The sequence below is a fragment of the Malurus melanocephalus genome, unplaced genomic scaffold (assembly GCF_030028575.1).
Source record: "Malurus melanocephalus ecotype Western Australia unplaced genomic scaffold, MMel_1.1 scaffold_270, whole genome shotgun sequence".
Taxonomy (NCBI): domain Eukaryota; kingdom Metazoa; phylum Chordata; class Aves; order Passeriformes; family Maluridae; genus Malurus; species Malurus melanocephalus.
Genome location: NW_026623502.1, coordinates 143499 through 167666, shown reverse-complemented (window position 1 = coordinate 167666; position 24168 = coordinate 143499). Strand labels below are relative to the sequence as shown.

At 36.0% G+C, this 24168-nt stretch overlaps 1 protein-coding gene across 8 annotated transcripts in view; it reads right to left on the bottom strand.

The window, feature by feature from the left end:
* The window catches only part of CEP135 (centrosomal protein 135), a 35988-nt gene extending 12393 nt beyond the window's left edge, over positions 1-23595 (bottom strand). For 6 of the 8 annotated variants that reach the window (XM_057376103.1, XM_057376100.1, XM_057376107.1 and 3 more), the window contains exons 1-19: positions 23433-23595; positions 18473-18637; positions 17306-17496; positions 16613-16780; positions 15094-15235; positions 14594-14678; positions 13511-13639; positions 12431-12646; positions 11789-11854; positions 10588-10738; positions 9795-9988; positions 9188-9331; positions 8533-8676; positions 6126-6203; positions 5811-5962; positions 3884-3999; positions 3658-3812; positions 3129-3184; positions 1971-2139 (exon numbers count right to left, since the gene is read on the bottom strand). In XM_057376103.1, coding sequence (XP_057232086.1) covers positions 1971-2139; positions 3129-3184; positions 3658-3812; positions 3884-3999; positions 5811-5962; positions 6126-6203; positions 8533-8676; positions 9188-9331; positions 9795-9988; positions 10588-10738; positions 11789-11854; positions 12431-12646; positions 13511-13639; positions 14594-14678; positions 15094-15235; positions 16613-16780; positions 17306-17496; positions 18473-18585 — 2469 coding nt within the window. In that variant the 5' untranslated portion in view covers positions 18586-18637; positions 23433-23595. Of the gene's footprint in view, positions 1-1970; positions 2140-3128; positions 3185-3657; positions 3813-3883; positions 4000-5810; positions 5963-6125; positions 6204-8532; positions 8677-9187; positions 9332-9794; positions 9989-10587; positions 10739-11788; positions 11855-12430; positions 12647-13510; positions 13640-14593; positions 14679-15093; positions 15236-16612; positions 16781-17305; positions 17497-18472; positions 18638-20297; positions 20349-23432 lie in introns of all 8 variants that reach the window. The other 2 variants (XM_057376102.1, XM_057376104.1) reach the window with 2 other exon arrangements.
* Between the last annotated feature and the right edge of the window lie 573 nt (positions 23596-24168).

The following is a 24168-nucleotide window of genomic DNA, read 5'->3' as shown; positions in this document are numbered from 1 at the left end:
GTGATGCTTGGAAGCTGGAATTTTTATAGCCTCAAATCTATAGCCTATAGATCTGCTATCTCTGAGTGAAGGAAAGTTTTAGATCAATAGAAAGCCAACTTTATGACAAAATGACATTTTTAAAGTAGAATTGCAAGATAAAATAACAAAATGCATTASTAAGATCACATTTAGACATCCAAAATGTACCATGGAATTTGTTTGAGGTATTTGAACTGCTAACTCTGTCCCTCTCAGGTTCAGGTCTCTGAATCCTCTAGCCAAGAGACCCACAACTGCAAGTATATTTTTCTGCCACCATGATCACACGTGGGAGCAATTTCTTTCCCCTTCTATTTTTTGTGGTATGTTAATATTCATTCTGATAGCTTTATCACTGTGTGCCTTACTTAGCATATGCTGAAATCAGTCTGCTCATTTCTGTGGTAGCCTTTCCAAACACAGGGAAAGCTTTAGTCATCATGTTATGATAATATTCAGTATTTCATCTTATTAGACACCTGTGAAGGGCAGGTCTAATTCCAATAATACATCCACATATTTATATATTGCACTGTAGGTTTTGCAAGAACTTTTCAAGGTCCTACATCACTTCATTAAAACATGTTACTATATTATAYTAGCATCAGACTCAGCTGGGTTGACTGAGGGGAATTAAATCATTTAGTTACCAAGGCCTTGATTGCTTTTAGTGTTGGCACTCACAGCAAATTCAAAGAAACATTTGTATCTCAGAATCAAAACCATAAAATGCATTTGAGTCTCTGAGGAGCTACAATATTGTATTTGCTATACAAATTGAATGCAATGAGTTGCAACAAAATTCTGGGCTTGCTCTTCAGATCACACTCACATCACCCACATAACCTCTACATAGACTTTCTAATGCTTAGCTCAATGAAACATGTTACTTACCCTATAAAACACGGTCATTTTTGTTATATATTTTCCATACAGATATTCTATAGTACAGGGACATCCATGTCATGCACTTGGAGCTGGGAGGCTTTTGGTCAGCAATAACCAGCTGGTGCACAAAACCAACTCCTCCAACTATGCGAGGGATTAACAGACTGAATGTACTCCAGACTGTCCCAGCCATGGATCCCAGACTCAGACAATTCCAAGGAAGAAGAGATGGAGCAATAAGGATTTCAAAGAGTGCAAATGGTGATACACTAATAAGTCATTTACACTTTTGAAAGAACGAGCAAACTAGTGGTTAGTTGAACTGAGGACCCCTGTGGAACAGCTCAAGATGAAGATGTGAAAGAATAACAATTATGCCAATCAAACAGTCTAATCCACTGAATCTCTCAACTATTCTGTCTTGCAAAATTTTTATTTAACCTACATCAACTTCGGATAGCTCATAATTCAATAAAATATTCAATGATACCCTACAAGAAAAGGTAATTTCTGAAGAGAATAAAGATTTTATTGCAACTCTAATTCTACAACTGATATAAGCTGTGTCTTTATAACATGCACTTTACAAGGAAAAGGTATTTATCCATCATTCAGATGTGCTAGCAATCTCGTTCCTCTCTTTCTTACTTTCACCTGACAATCTGATGTCTGCTTTTGGGGTTTCTCTCTCTCTATCAATTCCACAGATAATAAACCCCAATTTTTGCCAATTAAATACCAACTGCCAAGTGATATAACCAATTAACATAAATACATTATATTAAAAACAATAATGTCCTAGATTAATTTTATTTAGATTTCTTTTTTAATCTGAGGAAAAGTAACCAAACTGAAAGCTTGTCTACTTCTCCCCACTGCCTCGACTACACTTAAGTATCTGAAGTATTGCTTTTACAATTTCTGCTCAATGATTTTCAATATCCCAGTGCTCAAGAAAAATCAATAATTAAAGATAGCAATCAAAATTGAGGATATAGCAGCTTTGATGCAAGCAAGCAATAAATGGTTTGATACATCTGTATCATGTATTGTCTTCATACCTGATTTTCTCTGGCCATTGTAGCCAAATCATCTTGCAGTCGTCTGTTTTCTTTCAGAGCCATTTCCTTTACTCTTCCCATTTCTGCAAGCTCTAACTGGGATGTATCAAGCTGGCGATGTAAGCTGGATATCTCACGGTCTCTGTTGCTCAGCATGTCCTTCATTTGGCTATGAAGTGAAAACATTTTTAAAGTTGTCCCTTCTTGTATTATAGCACACACTGCTGAAAATGATCAGGTAAAATTCTTGCTCTCTGAATGATGACAAACTGAGTCTAAACATAATTGTAAACCAAGTATGTAAAATGTCAATATGAAGAAATACAATGGATTTCATCTTCAATTTTGAAGATGTATCTGGTAAGATTTATCTTCTTAGGCAAAGAGCAATTACAGATACTTACGTTTATCTGTGTTTGGTAGTGATTACAATAATTGCATATTTTATAAGCCATAAAGAAAGAAGATAAATAGTTTACAGTTGAGGGACAACTACCAAAAGAGTAATGAAAAGATTAAACAAAAAATTATAAATATAAATATGTGTAAATTTAAGTAAACTTTTGCATTAATATTTTTTGTCACAGATAGCTCGTGCATCAAAGTAGCAAATATCCAATTACAATGGTCTTCAAATGTTAAAATACTGGTGTTTAAATTTTTTCTTTAAGGAAGATATAGTTTAAAGAGTCATGCTTAAAAAGAGGAAAGAATGAAAGATCAGAGGAAGCCCAGCTAAAAACTACAAAAATATTTTTTAATTAAGACTGTACTGGTAGCCTAAACTGGAAAAATTAGATTGCCAATCATTAAGAATTCGAATCTGAATCTTACCTGGGTCAATCTAAGTATATCTAGCGGAGTGCTAGAAAGCTACTTCTTGGCTAATAGTTAAGAAATATTACCAATTGAGGGAATGAATACAGAAAAGCAATTGTTAATGATCATCATAACAGTTGCTTAGCAGCTTGCAATATAATTGCAGAGGAAGTGTCTTCAAAAGTTGAGTAAATCTTTCTCAACACAGTACACTCCTCTGCTTGACTCAAATGAAATTAACTCAATTTCAACAAAATAACTGCAACAGCCATCTACTCTCACTTTGAAACTACTACATAAAACAAAACCTCCAAAGAAGGCATGCTACTCTTTACTTACTCTGTTGAGGACTCCAGCTCAGAGACAGTTAAACGTAAATGAGTAATTGTTTTTTCCTATRAACAAAAAAGCAAAAGTTGTATTAAGTATATTATATTGCAACATAACAGAACACTTCAAATTAAAGAATGTTTTCATTTAAATCTTTATTTTAATTCTTGTTCAATAAAGAATTTGCAAGTTTTCTTTCTTTACCGAGAAAGGATTGTCTTGCCATCAAAAAAGATGGAAGTCAGCTGCAGATTTTGTCACTTCAGACTAGTATTTTATATTTCAATATATACTTCCACATGCAAAATGGAAACAAATACTTCTTTATTTTCTTGGGAGTGTTTAGGGAATACAGTAACATTAATTTCTTATTAAAGTGCTATTGAGTTGGCAAGTGACTCTTTGCATTGGCTGGGTCCAAACATAGTGTTTATGTGCTCTGCACAGGCTTTGTCATCTAGGCAAAACGTTTCCCTAAAACACATCTGCTTTAAAAATCCCCAGGTGGAACGCAAAATAGTGCTTTTACTGGACATACCTTGTTAGCTAAGTTGTCATCTAAACATGCAATTCTTTCTGTTTTTTCATCTACAGTTTCTTGAAGACTGTCTTTTTCTTTATCCAAAACAGTAATTGTACTTCTCAGCACATTGACTGCTTCATCCTGTGAACTGCTCCTCTGGTTTAACGTATCTAAAATGAAAAGAGTAAGTGCTTTCTATTTTAGAAACAGGAAAAAAGTCACGGAAATAATTATAGATTACCTATTATTTCCTTTAGATTTCTAACTTCTTCATGAGCTGCCTGCAGTTCATCCTTTCTGAAGGACAGTCGGTGCTGTAAATCTTCAACAGACCTCTGGAGCTGGTCATTTAAGATCCTGGAAAATCAGTATGAATATACCATTGAAAGAAGTTTGGGACCTACTCCTGGTCTTCAACTTATGCTRTTAGGCTGCTTCAAGTGCTGGAACATTCCAGCATAATCTCCAGACAGGGTTGTGTCACCACCCAGCAGCACGGGGTTGTGTCATACTAACCACTCCTCTCTCCCTTGAGGAGAGGGAGGACTTAAGGATTGCTGAGGCCAAGACCACTTGGTTGCTCTGGACCCCTGCTGCAAGTCCACCTCAGCATCAGTGCAAAATGGAGCAAAGTGACCTCGGTGGAGCCACCATGATAACCTGAAATACTCACTTCCTCTGATTTCTGTTACTCTTCATCACGTTACTTGTATCTTTTGACTCTTGCTTTACAAAGTTTTTGATAAATAGTTCACAGCAGTGATTATCATCCACAACACATTTTAAGAAGCAACCAAATTGACAGCTACAGTTTTGATTCCAGTTTTAAAAAATAAAGGACCTAAASGATATATTAAATCATCTACCTACACTATTGTTTTTCTTGGAAAGAAAAATCAAAGTGACTTAGGGAAACAAAAACCCCAAAAAAGTAACTACATGGATTATTTATTAAATGGGTCAAGAAAAAATGCTTCTCAAGTGGGAACCCACAAAAGGGAAGCTAGAGAAGCTTTTCATTATTAAAAAACCTCACCAACACAGAACACAGTATGGCTCTGAATAAAGATTGCTCTCATCCAGTTCAGAGTGAACACTTCAGGGGGAAAGAAAAGGGACAGGGGAAAACACAGCATTGCCACCACACACAAAGCAGAACCAAATGTTAAAAGCTGCAGCCCTACTCCTTATCCCCTTCTTTTCGCAATATCGACGATTTACACTAACATTACAAGGAATACAACAAGATTTTTAATTTTCATGATTGATGTCACTATTTTAGCAACAAATACACTAATTGTTTAACCAAGGGTCCTCTTTGTGCAATTGGGAGCAATGGATGAACTGCAAGGCCTGCTGCTCTGCTTCAATTGTACATAGTAACACCCAGGTGCTGTGCTGTTACAGGGCAAATGTAGTATTGCTCAGGTGGGGAATGGGGGATAAGACACAGACCCTGGTTTCCCCTGTGAAACATCCAAAAGATGTAATCGACAGCATTACTTATCCTGTAGTGATCTCCTACATCAATGGCTCTCATTTCCACCTCGATTTTCAAATTTCTGCCCAGATTTATTCAATACTGTTTTCACTTTCTTTAAGGCTTGTTCTATGACATACAGACAGCTGATGGGAGGTCTTTTCTAAAGCAAGTTTAAGAGAGCACAAAAATTATCCTGGAAGTTTAAATAAGCCTTAAAAATACATATGGATACTTGAAACCTTCAGTTCAAAGCAAGCTGGTCAATTCCCACAGACTGTCTATGGATCATGTCAATTCCCAAAAGTGTAGGTTGAACTGCTACAGTTTGCAAAGGCATCTGTCTTCCCTTTAACAAACMGCATTTGGAAATCCTTTTAGAAAATTTCAGTTTTGCCTCATCCATAAGCAGAGAACACGGTGGTTATTGGACATAACAACTCAAGAATGAGCCATGAAAATTATCAATATATCTGGTCATCAAATAAGTACAGGAGAAGCTTGCTGTGAAAAGCACCACGGTGCTTTCCTTACTTACACCTGCTTTTCCTTAATGTACAAGCAGTACCAAGTGAATTTTAAAATATTTAYAGTCTTTCCCAGGAACTCAATTCTGCTACACAGTTATAGAACAAACAAAATTATTGTAATATCTGTGAAAGATCACTGTATTTTATATCAGACTTACTGAAGTGAACAAATCTCAGCTTTATATTGAGAAGAATCATCAGAAGCCTGGGCAAGTTTACTGGACTTCAATTTTAATTCACTTTCCAAATAGTTTATTCTTTCTTTCAGGAGAGAGACTGTAGTCCTTAGTTCACACTTTTCAATCTCAAGCTGCAATTTAAAATAAATAACCAAACATGTTATTATTGGAAAAAGCTATCATAACTTGGCTTTTAAATAAATATAAGTTGAAACCAGAGAGTAAAATTAACTGCTGGAACAGTCTATCCTATTTTAGAAATAACAAAAGCTTACTTCCTAAAAATACACTTACTCCTTGAATATTATTCTCCAATTCTGAAATATCACGTTGCATCTTCGATTTTTCAAGGTTTGCTGCTTCTTGATGAATCTGAGAAATATAGAATTACATGTAACACAACAGACATTTTTAGATTTAATCAGAGTAATTTAAGCTTCATGTTTCAGAAAATATTGCTTTACATTCTTAGATGAATGATCAGATGCAAAGCTCTCTGTAAAACTACAGAGCATTAGCTGAAAASGTATTAGTTTAATATAACATCACTGATTAATTTTGGATGCTGGTTTAGATTGKTTTAAATAGTGTATTTATATTTGGTCCCAACCAAATTAATATTTGCAAGTTGTTGTAGTACTGAGTTACAGATTGCATGTGTGTATAGCTTAGTGCCCTGAGACATTTTATATAAAKTTATCAAATTATCARTAACTACAAAATGTAAGGCACACTACAAAGCTAACTGGTCTTTCTCTAAATCTGTGAAGAAACTTTAGAAGATTATTTATCTGTTCTCTCACTTCTGTGAACAACTGCAGTGAAATTATTAAACAAACTCTAAAACTTCCTAGAAATGCTTTAGATAAGTGTGTTTGTGCAGGTATTTCAAAGTGGCACACATACAAGATATTGGTAGTCACCTACAAGAAGAAAGGATGGAGCTGGAAACACATTTCTACCACTGCATGCACATACTTATTTAAGCAAAGAGATCAGATTTACTAATGCACTCAGATACATAACAAGTTTTTATTTTTGTGGCAGTAAAATTAAACTATGGAAACATTTATACAGTCACTATTGATATATGTTGTCTTGGGAATAGTCCATTAAAACTATTTTAAATTTCTGAATTTTGAAAACATTTTTACAACCTCCACACATTATATTAATGACTGATAAAGAAGTCAGGGCTCCCTGACATCACATGCTCTTGATCACAATAAAGTCAACAAAGCACAAATATTAATGCACATTAATACCATCACATGGTCATGGAATCATTTAAGTTGGAAAAAATCTCTAAGACATTAAGTCCATCTATTTAATCCAGCACTACCATGTTCAACACTAAACCRTGTCCCTAAGTGCCAGATTCACAGGCTTTCTGAATATTGCCAGGGTTAGTTATTCCACCACTTTCCTGGGCTGCTTGTCAAGGTTACAGTAATAGGAAAATCATTGCATCAACAAATACTTTTTTTGAAGGTCAAAAATAATGCGATTTGGATTGCAATGAATTTTTGTTTCATGGTTCAGTTACATGCCCTTTAAAATATACTCTGCTACAAAATGCAACAGTAATTAAAGAYCAGACAATATGAAAAAGCCCATACAGTCCCCAGTTTGTAGGACAAGAACCACRTGTGACTGTGCTCCACCCACTCACCCCTCTTATTTCAGTTAAGTACCACTGCAGCCAGCTTAAGTGGGACTCTGGGATTAGAGCTCAGGGCTGCTAATCTTGCTCAGTGGCATCTGAKGGCTAGTTAAGCATGTGGCTACTGAAATACTGCTGGTATGCAAACATAAGTCAAACATCCTGGTCCATGAGTAGTGGATGGCCCAACACCCACTGAGCTCTACTGCATGRCAGCAGGCTGCACACCAGGATCTCCCTCTGAGCACAGAAATGCTTCTGAAGGTTATTTGTCAAGGCTGAGAAAATCTTTATCGCATTTCATACTCAGCAAGTGAGTGAGGAGTAAGAGCACTGAAATGATGAAACATTAGCTAAGTGATATAAAGGACTGATTGCAATAATCCTTTAGACACAAACTATTGACCAAGTATGGATCCAGCCACACTCCACTGAGGAGTTTGGAAGGCAAGAAAACCCTTCTGAACCTCAGTGCAAGGATCTCCCWGCCAGTTTTGCCTGACTTTGGCCTCTATGGAGCAAATACTCAAGCGTACCTTGCATTGAGTCTTGTTAAACCACCATTGCATTTTCCATTGAATTTTTAAAACTCATTGCCTTAAATATTGAATAAAATATATTGTTGCTTCTCTCTTGTGAGTGAAGCGCATGATTTCTTCCACAACGACACACAAACATCTTCAAAGGAGAATATGAACACAAAAATATTCTGTGGCTGGGGCTTCATATGTAGGTCCTCCACACATGGTGATGACACATTTGCCCTCAAATGCTTAAAAGCATGTTCCTTACCTCCTGCTGTCAGCATGGGACTGTGTTTATAGGAAAACTTGGTAATTCATAGTAAGAATAATAAGATAATTGCTAATAATATAAATTCACTGAGCTGTGTAAAGTATGTTTGGAATCAAGTTATTGAAAGGGGAACCGACAGACRGCCAGACATGTGGAATTATTGTATTCCATTATTATATTAAAAACACAAAAACCTTCCCTGTATGTCACCTCATTGTAAGCAATGAAGCTATAAAAGCTCACCTTTAATTTTTCTCCAAGACTTTCTTTTTCTGCCATTAGTCTTCTAAAGTCAGTCAGTGCAATGTTTCTTTCTTCTTCCGCGTGGCTCTGAGAAACTAAACTGCGCTTTGCCTCTCTTCTCATCCTGTTCAGTTCACTCTGAGACTTTAAAARATTATTTTCTGTTACCTACATGGACTGCAATACAGTGTATACACTAATAAAATGCTGTTATTACAAYAGAAGTGCTATTATAGTCTTATTTTTCCCTAGATAATTAAAATGTATTCCCTAAATCACTCAGTGGCATGACAACTTACATTGTAAAAATAATCATTATTCTTTTACAGTCCCAAGTATAGCCTAAGTTTACCGTTCTCTTATCATTAACAAATTACTCATTTGTTGCTTTCTTGCTGTATCTTTACACATCTTTCTCATGCATTCTATTGATAATTTCCTGATCTCTATAATTATCAAATGCCAGTACAATAACTTATMAAGGCTTTCCAGCTAATAAACTAACTAGAATACACAATTTTTTCAACAAGTAATAAAAATAGGTACATATTTTATTAGTCTTGGTTGTATCCTACTAGCTTTTCCATTTTATATAACCAACAGTATAAGTGTTAATTGGCTATTTCAATGTTAACCATAAACAATTTCTTCTTACCTGTTCATAAAGATCATTTAATCTATCTCTTTCTGCAGTCAGTAATTTGACATTGGACTGAATTTCTATCATGTGTTTTTCAAATTTGTCTAACATGGACCGCAGCTCATCTCTTTCTCTGGTGATTAATTTAAGCTCTTCACTCTGAAAAGTGATCAATAAATTTATGTTAAAATCTGCTAATTAAAACATCTGGAAAATCAATACCAAGAAAGAACTCCTGCTATAAGTAAGACATAAAAAATATATTCAAAATAATTTTAATTGCAAGAAAAAGCCTGGCACTGGTGGTATAATCTAAACAAGAACTAACTGTTAAAAAGAAAAAGCAAAGCAGTGAGCAATAGGATTTCAACCTTTTGCTGCTTATTATCTAGTTCTCTTTATTTTAAATTAACTGAAATTCAATAATCAATGCTCCTGTAAAATATGACAAGGAAGAAAAACGCAAGTTCATTGGAGTTCCTTTTTTGCATTAAGAACGCAATTTAGAAAACTACTACAGTCATTTAATGCCACTGAATTTGAAAATATATTTGATGCTTTCTTACATGCTGCTATAGTACTTACAGTATTTTTCCTGCTGTATTGACAGCAGGCGCTTTACCTTCTCTGCAGTCCTGCGGGTTGGGCTAGGCCTTCGTGTTATCATTTTGTGAAGATATTCTAATTCTCGCTTATAATAATCTCTGTCATCTTCTAAAGTCTTTACAAATGCATCTAAGCGAGATGGAGATTTGTCTCCTAGGGCAATACCATAGTCTAATCTCATTCTTTCAATTTCTAGGACAAGTTCTCGCTCTGGAAGAAAAAAAMCACAAAACAAAACAAAACCAACTGTAGGAAAGTCACGAATTTCCTCAAAGACACCTGCATTTGAGATGGATTAACCCGCACTAGCCAACCACACAGGCAGCAATCCTGCTGTAAGTAAGGAACAGTGGCAGTTAGCTGCTACAAGCAATTACAATACAGTGAAAAATGCTTTACTCTGAGGACAGAAGAACATTAGAATGAGTTGCTTAAAGATGCTGTGGAATCTTCATCCCTGGAGGTTTCCAAGATCTAAATGGATAAATCTCTTAAGAAACAGAGTCTGAATTCACTTATTCAAAGACAGAGAATCAAACAGTTTTGGAAATTACTTTGTATGAAACTGCCATAGAATTGAATATCTTTTGGGATCACAGTAAAGAGTTCAACTTTCTCAAATACAGAATGAAAATATCTTTCTATGAGAAGAGTTTTCACTTCAATTGTGACTGAAGATGTACAGTCTTCTTTTAATTTACATATATCTAAAGTCTTTTAGCATTATTAAATGTATGTTAATTAGGTAAGTATTCTATTTCAAAAGTTACAGGAAGGTAATTTYCAAGAATCTACATTTGTTGATTTACCTTTCCTTTCTAAGTTGTCTGTTTTCTCTGTCAGCCTTTGCTTCTCTTGTTGAAGCTGGTTTAACAACAGCTCAAGATTCCCTTTATCATCTGTTGTCCCAAAGAGTTCTTTATTTAGTCTCTCATTCTCCTTATGACAAGAGGATAACTCCTAAAGTAACAAGTATTATTATAAAAATTAGAAGGGCCAATAGAGACATTTGGGAAAAAAAAATAAATATACAACACTGTTTATTTCTGGTTTGACCTCCATGCTTTATGCTTTAACATTTGTTGCAGGCCATCATTGTATTTATATGGCATTTTATTAAATCAAAGTAAGAATTACTTTTTACACTGTTTGCAATTAGAAACAAGAAAAGCAAACCAACCAGTGGAATAGTGGGATGCAAGCATGGGAAAAAATTAACTAAAGCAATAAATAATTTTAATAGCATTTGGTCACAGCGCTGGTGTTAAAGTACATTACAATACAGTATCTCAGTCAATGCAATTCTGAAGCAAATCAAATGCCATTTGGCACATCTTTCCTATAATCTGATGCCCTGAAAATTACATATTCTCATATCTTTAAGTTCACGAGATTGACTAAAACAAAACACTGTTTCACTAGTACACAAATATTATACATTACACTACTTATACAATATTATTACACYATATTATACATTACACTATATTATACCATACACTGATATTTAGCTAATACACAACTTGCTATATATCCTGGAAAGAGTATAATCTTCAAAGAGTTGATAATAGTGCTGTTTTTCATCTGGGCCCTATGCTTTGTTTCTGAATGAGCCAAGTATTGGAYAATTTTTCACATGCCAATTAAGGGATGCCAATTAGTTTCTAAACAAYGAAAATCCTCTAGGATATTATAACTCATTTGTGGTAAAAATGATTATGACACATGGCAATTATAACTTCAGATAGAAGAAACAGGGAAATTAACAATAAGGGCATAGTCAGCCMTACTGTCTACAGAGATTTCTCTGTTTATGTTTCCAACAGTATGATGTAGCTTCTCTAGCTTTTTCATTTATTAATTAGTATTTTTTACAACAGAGTTTCAGGGTGCTACAAAAGTTCTCTTGTTAACTGCTAAATTGATTTTTTTTATAATAAATGAAACAATGATGCCGATGACAGCATGATAAAAATGGTACAAATAASAATGGAAAATATTTTTACTTACTGACTTAAGCCTTGTTATTGTTTCTTGTAGATCCTGTATTTCACCATGTTTTCTTTCAATTTCTTTCTATCAACCAAAATTAACCTATATGTTAAGAGTTACATATTCAAAATAATAACAATCCCTTCGTTACAAAAAAAAAATAAGGATGCAGACTATTCTGGTAAGAAATAAATTATAGTTAGATTCTTGTAATAAAGTAGTAAAGCTCCTATGAAGTGAAAGCACAAAAAAATTGTGGCATAAACACCCATGCTCTTTTGGAGCACAACAATTAAATGAATCMACTGCATGACTTCTCATAGGAAAAAACCCTCCAAACATATGCATTGCTGTTGTAAATATGCATTACCTAGCAATAGCTTTAAGTATCTCAGCATTTTATTTCATACTAAGCTAATACAACAAAGTCCGATTGCCTATTAACTAAAATCACCTCACCCAATACAGTAAAAGAGACAAAATTCTTGTGATTAATCCACTTTTAGTGAGAAATTCAGTGTAATGTTAAGAAAACTGGAAGAAAAAAGATATCTTTTTAACCTTCCTTTCATAAGCCAATAGGTCTTTCATTGCAATTAGAAAATAGAAGGCCAAATATAAAGAGCAGATCCTTCACTCTTTTAACACGTCAGTGTTTACCTTTGCTTCTCCCAGTTCCTTATCTGCCGTCTCAAGCACTATTTCTTTGTGTCTTTCCAGCTGCTGCGCCAAGTGATCTATTTCATTCAGTTCCTGACACAGTTCTTCATTTTTATTGCTTAAATCCACTACCTCACTACTAACATTTTGTTTAGTGTCCAAGAGATCTTGAATGCGATTTTCAAGTTCCTTGTTTCTTTCCTGAAGATACTCAACCTGAAAGACATTTTTCATTGAAATATTAATATGCATTACTAAACTAGGTAGCAAAAATTCCTCCCAATCTTCTGGCACACAAAATCTCTATATCCATAGTAAAAAAGTGATCTCCTGTTAAAAATGGCAAGATTTTCTATTTTTAGAACTTAATCTTTATCAACCTGAAAAAGAAATACAATTTTATGAGCTCTYTCTCAGCCATGAATACTGCTATATAAAGATAACCATACATTTCTTTTCAAATAAAAGTGGTATATTGGGACTGAGCCTGAGCAAATAGTCTTGATGGTGCAAAACCAGCTTCATGCAGCTCTGGGCTCACTCTCTGTACAATCAATTTGTATTCAGCCTGACTTACTAATTCAGGATCACTGAGCATGGCTGTACTGCTGTTGTGGTGGATGAGATTATTTTGGAGAATGTTGGAGGGCCAGATAGCCCCAGGACAGCTAGAACTCAGTGGTGGAAAGATCTTCATAACCCCCTTGRGAATTMGATGGTTCCTCCCAAGAATATGTAAATCCTGCTACCCTAGTKGGACTTAACCTGATCTAACTAACTAAATAAAAGGATTTTTAAACTTGCTGAAAATAGTGTCATACAAAAATTTGCTGAATACTTTCAGATTGACATACTATGTACCRATGTGAGTTCATCGAATTCTTTACYAAAATCTTTCTGACAGACTTTTAAAACAAGAAATTAAATTTCTTAGACAAGAAACACTGCCACCTAAAAAGAAAGGCAAGTTAAATTGACTGATTCTATATCTATAGTGATTTTTTGAAGAGTTAGAAGTTTTGTGGGYTTTTTTGATCACTAATATTTTTCATTTTGACTAAACTGTAATAAATGCATTACCTGTAAATTCAGGCGGGCAATAAGCTTCTCATTACTTTCAGTTCTCGATTCCAGAGAGAGAACCTCATGAGAACRCCCACCATCCAACGCCAGCGTTAAGCGCTCAATTTCTTTGTCTCTTATCTCAACCTTTGAGGGACAAAAAAATTACTATGGTGTCTTTTACACAATTTAATGGACACCTCRTTTAAATAAACACACGTGTCACATTCAGTAAAAAGATACACAATTAAAAATGCAATTTCTATCCCAGATTTTTTTTTTTTAAATTCTGTGTTCTTCTGAAAAACATTATTTTTTTGAAAGAGAAATAAATCAATCAAACACAGTTTGCAAGGAAAAACTGAAACAATTCCTAGTAGATTACATTCTTGAAGAAAACCAAACAATTTTAATTTAAAGTGAATTGAATGAACACTGCAACTTAACTGAGACTAGCACTTAAATTTAGGGAAAAAAACTTGTAAGGGAGCTAATTCAGTGACAATTCCAGTCACTGGAAGAAAGGAAATACTTGAAGAGGAAAACCAAGATGTGAAGAAAAAAAAAGAGGACAGTCTCCACCAATCCCTAGATTTTGAAAGACGTAACATATGAACATTTGATCAAATACCATTTCTTAAAGATTGTAAGAAWCTTATCAATCCAATCATTAAAATACTGTAAAATCTGTTGTTCATAAATTAACTATCAAAAATTAAAAAACAAATAACCAGTCCAAGCAGTGAAAAAATTATCCTAAGATACATGTAGATCAAATTGACAAGTTAACACTTATGCATTAATAAATGTAGATTAATTATACTATGATTGTCAAGTTTAGCTTATTTAATGTAAATTCAATGCACAAAATGTATCAGCAAAAGCACTGGGCAGGTATTTTGTCATTGCTGCTGTCTCCAAAAGCAGAGGGGAGAAACTGCTCAACACAGGCAAGTTTGAATAAYTGTATTTCACAAGCCCTATAATGCCTTCCCAACAAGGCTTTTAAATCATCAAGGCCATTGTCCTGGCTACAACACCTATATAACAACAATAATATTAACAAGAATAATACCACTACTAATGATGCCATAAACATACCTGTTTGCTGTAATTTTTCATTCCACTTTCAGATGTCTCCAGTTTTTCCTGTAGCTCTGTGACTTCTGACTGAAGTTCTTGAATTCTGAAATGTAGCACTATATTTATCATGTGAATTCATGGAAGAATTGCAGGTACACAAGTCAATATTAGCATTTCCTCTTTGCTCCTGAACCCAAATAATTCAAAAAGATATAGTTCTGTTCATACAAAATATTATTGCAGAASCTGTTGTCTGAGATATTATAGCAGGTTGACCTTGTATGGCTGCCAGTCCCCCACCCAGATGCTCTCTTACTTCCCTTGCTCAACAGGATAGAGGAGAAAATATGAAAAAGCTCATGGGTCAAGATAAAGACAGGGAGATCATCTACCAATTACTGTCACCGGTGACAGACTCAACTGGGGGAAGATTCATTTAACTTGTCAATCAAAAAGAGTGGGACAGCAAGAATCAAAGACACACCTACACTCCAAAATGACAAAGCTCTTTTGCTCACCGATTATCGGCCACCTGGAGAAGGTCAGCAATGTACGGGTCCTCTGGCTGAGGCACTGGGTACGCACTSACCCCGGATGGGGGCACAAGCTGGTCTATCTGCATGCGTTGGCGCCTGAAGGGAATGCTTTTTTTCCTGCCACCTAAAAGCCCAAATCCAGAGGCATATTATTTGGAATTAAAGCAAGGGAGTGATCTTCTTTAATACAAAATTAATTTTCCTGTCTATTCTRTAGGAATAGGCATGTTTAATCATTTTAATCCTTCTGCAATAAGTTGATAAAATTCACACATTCTAGACAACACCATTCCTGCAGGTTAGTATCAGTTTTCTCGAAGTTCACTATTATAATAAGGAAACACACAAAGCTTAGTTCAAGTAATGTTCCCCAGTGTTTAAGATCACAAATATTCTATAGTTCAAACTTTAGCTTACTAAAAAAGCTAAATTAAAACACCACAAAAGACATTTGGCTTTCACATTTAAGGACTATTTTATGACTAAACCTCTGTATTATCTAGTAATATTTTTATTCCTTCTAGACGGTTGTCATTTCATTGAATATCATATTCTACTGCTTATCAAGGAGAGTATGCTGTTAGCTTGAATGATAACATACTTAGAAAAAAGCAAAACATAGTATTATTTCCAGACAGAACATTTAYTCTTCATCATATGATTAAATAAGAATATGCAATATTGGATGGTGTAGTGTAGAAAAATCCCAGAAGACTGGCSACCAAGGGGCAAGTATGCAGAAAGACAGACAAAAGTGTAACATGTCATCTTTGAAGCAAAGGACATGAAGTATGCAGAAATAGTAGTAGCAGAGAGGTATGGAAAAAGAAAGAGAAAWTTTAATTTTTGTTAGCTATCTACTGATTTTCTTCAGATGCCGAAAACACATACATAATTAACTGACTTGGTAAAAAAGACAGTTTCAAAATTTCACAAAATAATTCTATTCTACTTAGCCTGAAAAAAACTAGGAAAAAGGAAACCCTGGAGAAAGAAATTAACCTGAAAGTAACATGTAAAACATTTTAAGTTATCAAAACATGCTTTAAATATGGCAGGCTTATAGAGGGTTGGAATATTTGTAGTCATATTTTGATTCTTGCTATGTTTAGATCTTGGTTTCAAAGATCTGAATTTGTCACCTACACATCAATTACCTGTCAAAAACATGCAAGTGTCAAGCAATCTGTCTCTGACTAAATTAGATGCAGCAATAAAAGAAATAGCTATTGATTAATAGTGTTTTGCAGTCACATTTTAACTTAATTRGCTTCTGTTCAATCTCAGCTGCATTCAGATTTGTCCCCAATACAAGTGATGACCAAATGAAACTTCATGCWGAGAAATGACAGAATTCAGAGCTAAAACTTTCAAGGGGTAATGTCACTCTACTGGATGTTTTATGATAACAACTTTTCTCACTGGAGGAAAAGAATATTATATTCTGAAGATCCAAAAAAGCCCAGAAAGAGTTGAAATATCTGTGACTATTTATACTCACCAGGTGTTTGCACCACTGCTTGCAGATTCTTCTCCTGAAGTTGCTGAATTTTTTCAGTCTTGGCTTTGTTCTCTTTTTCCAGCATTTTAATTTTATGCATGTATTGGTTATTCAAAAATTTCAAGTCAGATGTTTCATGTTCGATCTTCCTTAAGGAAGCTTTCAAATCTTCAAGGCAGAGAAAAGCAGTATTATCTCTCTTATTCACTATTATTTTTCATAGTAGCACCCCAATATGCATAAAAAGAATCCTGTATTTTCTTTCCATAGCATAAAATTATTAAATACACAAACATATGTTCATATATTTAGGAACAAACACACAAAAATATATATCTATAAATGTTTTACAAATAAATACCCAACTTTGTTCCAGCTTTTGTGGAACAAAGGCACATTTAACAGCAGAATTTAGTTTGCAATTACCAAGTACTATTTCAAGGTACAAAAGTATATGTTAAGATTTTTAACATTCTCATGTCTGATTAAAACAATAATTTGCAGAATTTCATACATTTTTTACTTCAAAAGAAATGTCTGAGCATGAACCTTAATTCCTGAAAGTCACCAAACTCCATGACCACTCAGACTCACTTGTAAGTACAGATAAATGAATCTACAGATCAAAGATTTAGCCACGATTTTATTTTGGCATGGAAGRATTAAAAAAAGGTATAATCATTTGTATATTACCTTTAACATGACGATCAGACAGCTCTTTCAGTTTTAATATTTCTAAATGTAGATCATTATTTTCCCTGGTAAGTCTAGCATTCTCTGTTTTATAAGGTTCCAAAATAGTATCATAATTGCTGTATTCTTTTTCCGTTTTTCCAGCAGATAATTTTGCTCTGCGCAAGCTCTCAGTTGTATGAACTAAGTCACTAGGATAAAGGAGCATCAGTGTTACCAATGTTATCAGCCTTTACCCTGCACACGCAAATGTTTTACTATTATTATTATTATTATTATTATTATTATTATTATTATTATTATTATTATTATTATTATTATTATACTACAAAACCCTTTCCTTAAGAGGGAGGATGAATAAGTTCAAACAAAGGCAACAAAACATTCATGAAAGAAAAACTCAAAGATAGGAACCATCTGTTTAAACAAACATTAATAGGAAAGAACAGGACAAAAAAAACCAAGATAGTTACAAAGTATATCAGTTTATATCTGATAAGTATCAAAACTAGTGATGGAAAGAGTAAAACTATCTGGTAGACAGAGGAAAGAGACCTRATGTTGAAAACAGATTACTCCACATCTGCCTACCTATGGTTCTTCCATCTGTATTACATACTAGAGAGCAACAGACCCATAACACCTACATTTGCATGTTTAGCCAAATATAATTGGATCACTATGGACATTACTATGTTCTTAATAATGTCAAAGCCACAAAATGGCAGATGTAAGTAGGCAATCTGAAAATTTGATGTTTTTTCTTTAAAATTCTCTAAATGAGGTCACAATAAATGGAGAAGTGGATGTTTTATTTTAAGTCATAGAACAGGCAACAGGGATTATTTTTCCTACAATCCGTTCTAAGAAYGTGTCCTTTTAAGCACGTATCAACAGTGACTATTCCTTGGCTCTCTTATGAGTTTAGAAAAGTTGAATTTTTCTATTTTTCTTAGAAGCAATTCTACTGAACTAAATTGAATCTTAAGATGYTCCCATCACTTAAGCAAACCCATGTGACTTCATCATACAGAGGAACTTAATGTTAGCTCTGAAGTAACATTGCTAGAAAATAATCTTCAGATTAAGCATTCTTCCTTACATGTCAAAAATCAAACAATACCTATTATATGATTACTATTTTTTAAATGAATCTCCTTTTAATACCTAAAAAGCTTTTCCACCAAAGGTAAACTCTCCACTCCCAGTGGGTGTCGATAGCCCAGTTGATCCAGACGTTTCCTGAGATTAACAAACCTTCGCTCTGCGTTTGTACTCATTGTAAACACACCTCCAAAGCTGCTTTCATCAGAGTCAAGAAAAACAGGACACCTGCAAAAGATTGTGGGTTACAGCATCTGTCCTTTAAAGAAAGTAAAATACAGAAAAAAAATGGAAGAAAACTTTTTTCCTGTAGGAAATGCAGTGCATAAGCATGTCCTTAAAATTTAAGCAAGTCAAAAGAGGATTACTGTGACTGAAAAAGTTTTAAACTTTTTTAGATATTAATTTAAAAATAAATTTTTGCCTTGGCAGTTAGTTTTCTCATTATACTGATTTTTTTTTAAATCATGGTCATCATTGCATCTTACACAATACAAATTGACAGATTATTCTCAAAAACTCATAATTTTTTATTTCATATATAAATCTTACTTTCAAGTCAGTTCTTAATATAACTTACACCAACCATATCTAAAATTTTGTAGGATGTGTTAAATGTTAAAGACAGATTAACTTACAGTATCTATTTTCTATGATAGAAAATAGGAAGGGAAAAAAATACTGGTGTACTATAGTTATACTTGCATCATTTTCTGGAAAATACAGTTGAAGGATCAGAGGTTTGGGGTTTTTTCAACTGACTGGTTAATTATCCTTTTATTACTAAGTTGATCTAAATGGAACAGGATCAACATTACTGTGTCTGAATCCAAATGATAATTTGGGTTTTTCCAAGTATGTTTGAAGGAAGAAGAACTTTTACATCATTATGTCCTTCTGAATTTAGACATTGAATGAAAAGACACATCAAGGACTAAAGCATGTTTCTCAGTATGTGAAAGCATCTCTTCAATAGAAACATTTTTGAAAAGCAGTTATTTCTGTAAAACATTTTCCCTCACATTTCTTCAGACGTTTCAGTATTAGCCGATTAGCTGCCAAGAGCTCAGCAGCCAAACTAGCAAATCAACGTGTTGTTTGCATCTCATATAAAATGGACAGAATATAGGGATTATCCAAACTATCACCACAATATCTCAGATCTTTAAAAGGTATTAAATAAACATATGCATGTATTTGAAAACAAAATTAATTATTAATAATAAAGTGAGAAAAATGTGCACGTTTCTCTCCTAATCAATGCTGCCAAGTTAAGATTTAATCTCATTTTATAAAAACACTACAAAGAAGTCTAGCAACAGGCCTGTGGTTGCTGGGTGCTGCTCCATAGATGAGAGAAAATCACCAGTCTTATAAGCACAGAATCTCTTCAAGCAAAAAAAGCCGTTTGCTTGAAGAGGTTCATGATGCTGGGATATTAACTAAGCAATAGCATGGAGAACAATCCCTTACATATTRTGGTGGGAAGGTTGAAGAAGGTGGCAGCACACTTTCTTTCCACCAGTGTGCTAAGCAGATGTCAATGTCCTGGTGTGTAGTAAATGYTCCTCATACTCCCCTGACAGCCAAAGATTAGAGATAAAAGAGACAAGTTCTTTGTTTTTCTGCATTAAAGTTGAAGGTTCTGTGTTGAATTCAGGAAAAGAGCGATTGTGTTACTGTGTCTAGATTTAGTCTCAGAAATACATCTTATATTACTACAAAAAAAACTGGTTTTCCTGAGCCCATCTTCTCCTTAAGAAAACTTGTATCASTTAAAAAGATTAAACTACCTTAAACTCACTCACTGAATTTGTTTAAAAGCCTGTGTTTTATAAAGAGGAATTTTGTTACTAATCACACTGAGAAAGTTTTACAAAAGAAATACCAAGAACAAAACTGTCACAACTTGTACGGGAATGGCGTTTTTCTGTGATAACTGCAAAGAACAACAAATGGACATATGTTAGAAAGTCAGTAACTATGGCTAGGAAGTACATACATAATCTTGCTAAATCCCTGCAACRGGCATTTACAGTATGGTTACTTAAAAAGACTCAAATATTGGGAGGTACTGACAAATTCCTGGTTGAAACACTCTCCTTCCTAAAAACTGAAATTTTAAATTCAACTCATTACTGCCACTGGAATCAAACCAGAAAGAGTTCCCTAGAGCCACATCTGATCCACAATAARCCCAGGAAATGAACAGTTGCAGTAGAGATCCAAAAGGCATCCTGGAATGAAAATAAGAATTGGGAGGTGTTATTTCAGAGAACTTAACGCTGATATTAAAGTCTTCAAAGACAATAATTGTTGTACACCCTTTGTTGGAAAGAAATGTGTCAGTAATTGCAGACTTATTGCAATTAATTAACTTTAAATAGCATAATTTACATCTCATATCCTAAACTTAGTCTATCAATAGTCTTATCATGACATGAAAAAGTATGTAGTAACTTCCACATCAGGAGAATTTGGTTTTCTGGAAGTATAAAATCAATATATGAACTGATGCACTGATTCAGTTGAATCCAGGACCTGTCTGMCACAATATCCTGTGTATCTTCACAGTTGCCATGGCAAGAATATAAAACCTAAAAAACATGAGTCAAATCTTACTTTTACACACATTTTCTTTATATAAGCCTATAATGCAGGGACTTGCAGGGCCAAAAGCTGAACTGAAATTAATATAATAGTACCTGATACACCTTTCTCTGAGTAACCATAGAGATGCTTGGCTGTAGCCTTCATATTGATTCCTAACTTACCATTTGCCTTTTTGATCACTCTAAAGCATCAATTAGATGCATTCACAGTGATACATCTCTATGAGCGTTTGCTACCACTTTAGAAACCACAATTTGTGTCACTTTGCCTTTATTGACACAGCTCCTTAACTCCTGCATCATTACTCAGTCTATTAAAATTCTTCTGCAACCCTTGGACTGCATGTAACACATCCATATAATGAGTAAATTTTGTCCCCTGCTGTTTAACCCATTCTTTCACATTATTGATCAGTGTTTGTTGTGGCTTAATCCCAGCTTGCAACTAAGCACCAAACAGTTGCTTACTTACTCCCCATGCTCCCACAGGGTCACAGGGATAGAGGGCAGAATCAGGGGGAAAAAGGCAAAACTTGTGGATTGCCATCAGAACAGTTTAATAATCAAAACAAAATATAACATAATAATAATAATAATAATAATAATAATAATAATAATAATAATAATAATAATAATAATAATAGTAATAGTAGTAGTAGAAAAAGAAGAATAAAAAGACGAGGGAGATTGATAAAGCCCAAGAGATACAAGAGATGCACAATGCAATTGCTCACCACCTGATGACTGATGCCCAGTCTGCCCYCGAACCACACTCAGCCCCTCTTCCAGGTAACTCCCCCAGTTTATACACTGGGCATGAAGCTCTATAGTGTGGAATACCCTCTTGGCCAGCTCAGATAAGCTGTCCTGGCTATGTTCCTTCACAGCTTTCTGTGCAGCTCCTCACTGGCACTGGGAAGTCCTTTGCTGAGAGCAAGCACTACTTAGCAACAACCAAAACAACAGTGTGCTATCAACATTATTCTCATGCTGAATCCAAAACACAACATTGCACCAGCTACTAGGAAGAAAASTAACTTTATCCCAGCTGAAACCAGGACACTTGGACTGTTTGCTCTAAAGCATCTATTAGATGCATTCACATCTTCCTGAGGTTACTGCCACTAATTTAGAGACCAATTTGCATTTATTAACACTTCTCCTAAACTCCCGCCTTGTTACTCAGTTCAGTGGGACTCTTCTGCAACCCTTGGATTGCACTTAACACATCCATATAATGAATAAATTTTGTTCCTTGCTGTTTAACATATTCTTTCTGMTCACTAGTCAGTCTTAAAARGCAGAYAATCTTCTGCACATTCACTGTAAGGTTGCACTTTCTACTCTTTTTTAACCTCTAGCTTATTTTCTCCATTTCTGATAGAAACCCACTTTCTCAAAAGCATTTGATAAAGAACCCTCTCAAAAAKCTTTTTGGAAATCCAAGTCTTCTATATTACTGCTGCCCACTGATGGTGAGTATAGGTTAAGAACTGTTGCAGATGCAATACTTGTGATAKCAATAAGAAAATGTAATAATAAAAATGCAGAGCAAAAGTGGATCTTGACCACGGAAGAAAYAATGCAGCCATGAGGATGACGCATTACTAACAACTGAACACAAAGAAAGTACTATAGACCAATTTTTATGCTATAATTTTTATTTTTTTTTAATTGTGTCGGTAAAATTAACAACAAAGATAACTGTGAACTGCARTTTCCAGTCTCTGTAATTACTGACCATGCAGCTCATCCCATTACAAAGAGCTAGTTTTGTTTTCACCCAGGTACCAATGGCACTCAGCCGACCAGACATCTGACTACTGCAGTGCTTTAATGCGTGGCTCTGAGGGCTCTGCTGTGACACGTAGTTGCTACAACATCAGATTCAAGAAGATACACCCACTGAGCCAGCACTTGCTTTAGGAAAACCTCCTTCGAAGCGCATTTGCTGGGAGTAGAACACCACGTTTACTGTGAAGTCTCAGCACTTTGCCAATGGAAAGACAACTCTTGTCCTGAAAAAACAAGACTTCTTCCCTAAAATGTCATGGAATGTCTGAACGAGTTAGGTTTGGAAAGACCTCTGGAGATCATCCAGTCCAACCCCCCTGCCGAGGCAGGGTCACCTGGAGCAGGTGACACAGGAACGCGTCTGGRTGGGTTTGGAGTGTCTCCAGAGAGGGACCACCACCCTGGGCAGCCTGTCACCAAACCCTGTAGGTTCACACTACAGTACAAAAAAACCCTTTCGATTATGAGCCTGCTCATCACACGTCTCTCCAAACTGGAAGCTTTGAAGACCTTCCAGCAACCGCAGCCTGCACCTACAGACGGGCGGGCGGTCCCTTTCCAAACAAGTTTACGCCACTTCTACCGCGCTCCCTCCGAGCCGGCCTTAGCACACTTACCACACTTGTCACTAAMCGCGGCGGGGGCAGCCGGGGCCACTGCGGAGCGGCCGCGATGTGCCAGCGCTTGAAAACCTTTGAAAATGGCGCGCGGAGTAGCGGCCGCTTCCGGTCCGTCACCTCAGCAACGGGRGGGACGCGTCCGCGCCGCCGAACGCCCGGCCCTGCCCTGCCCTGCCCTSCMCKYCCYTTCCCKKCCCGGCCCGGCCCTGCCCTGCCCTGCCCTGCCCGCCCCTTCCCTTCCCGGCCCGGCCCTGCCCTCCACTTCCTTTCCCGGCCCAGCCCTGCCCGCCAATTCCCTTCCCTGCCCGCCCCTTCCCTTCCCTTCCCGGCCCGGCCCTGCCCTGCCCAATACCCTTCCCGGCCCGCCCCTTCCCTTCCCGGCCCGGCCCTGCCTGCTCGTTCCCTTCCCGCCCCTTCCGTTTCCTGCCCGGTCCTTCCCTTCCCTTCCCTTCCCGGCCCGGCAGCCTGCCCGCGGCGGGCGGAACGCTTCCTGCTTCCTTGGGCCCCGGGACGGGCGGCRGACGGGGTGAGCAGCGGCCGTGCTGCAGGCCCCGCTGCCCCGGTAGATCCGGGACAAGAGGCTTCGCCTCCGTGCAGAGGAAGCTGCCCGTGCCGACAGCCCGGCCCCGGGAACCTACAAGAAAAATGGAAYGGGACGTTTTGCAAGGGCATGCAGTGACAGAAGGGGCAAAGGATTCAGACTTAAACGGTGGATATTAGGAAGAAGGTCTTT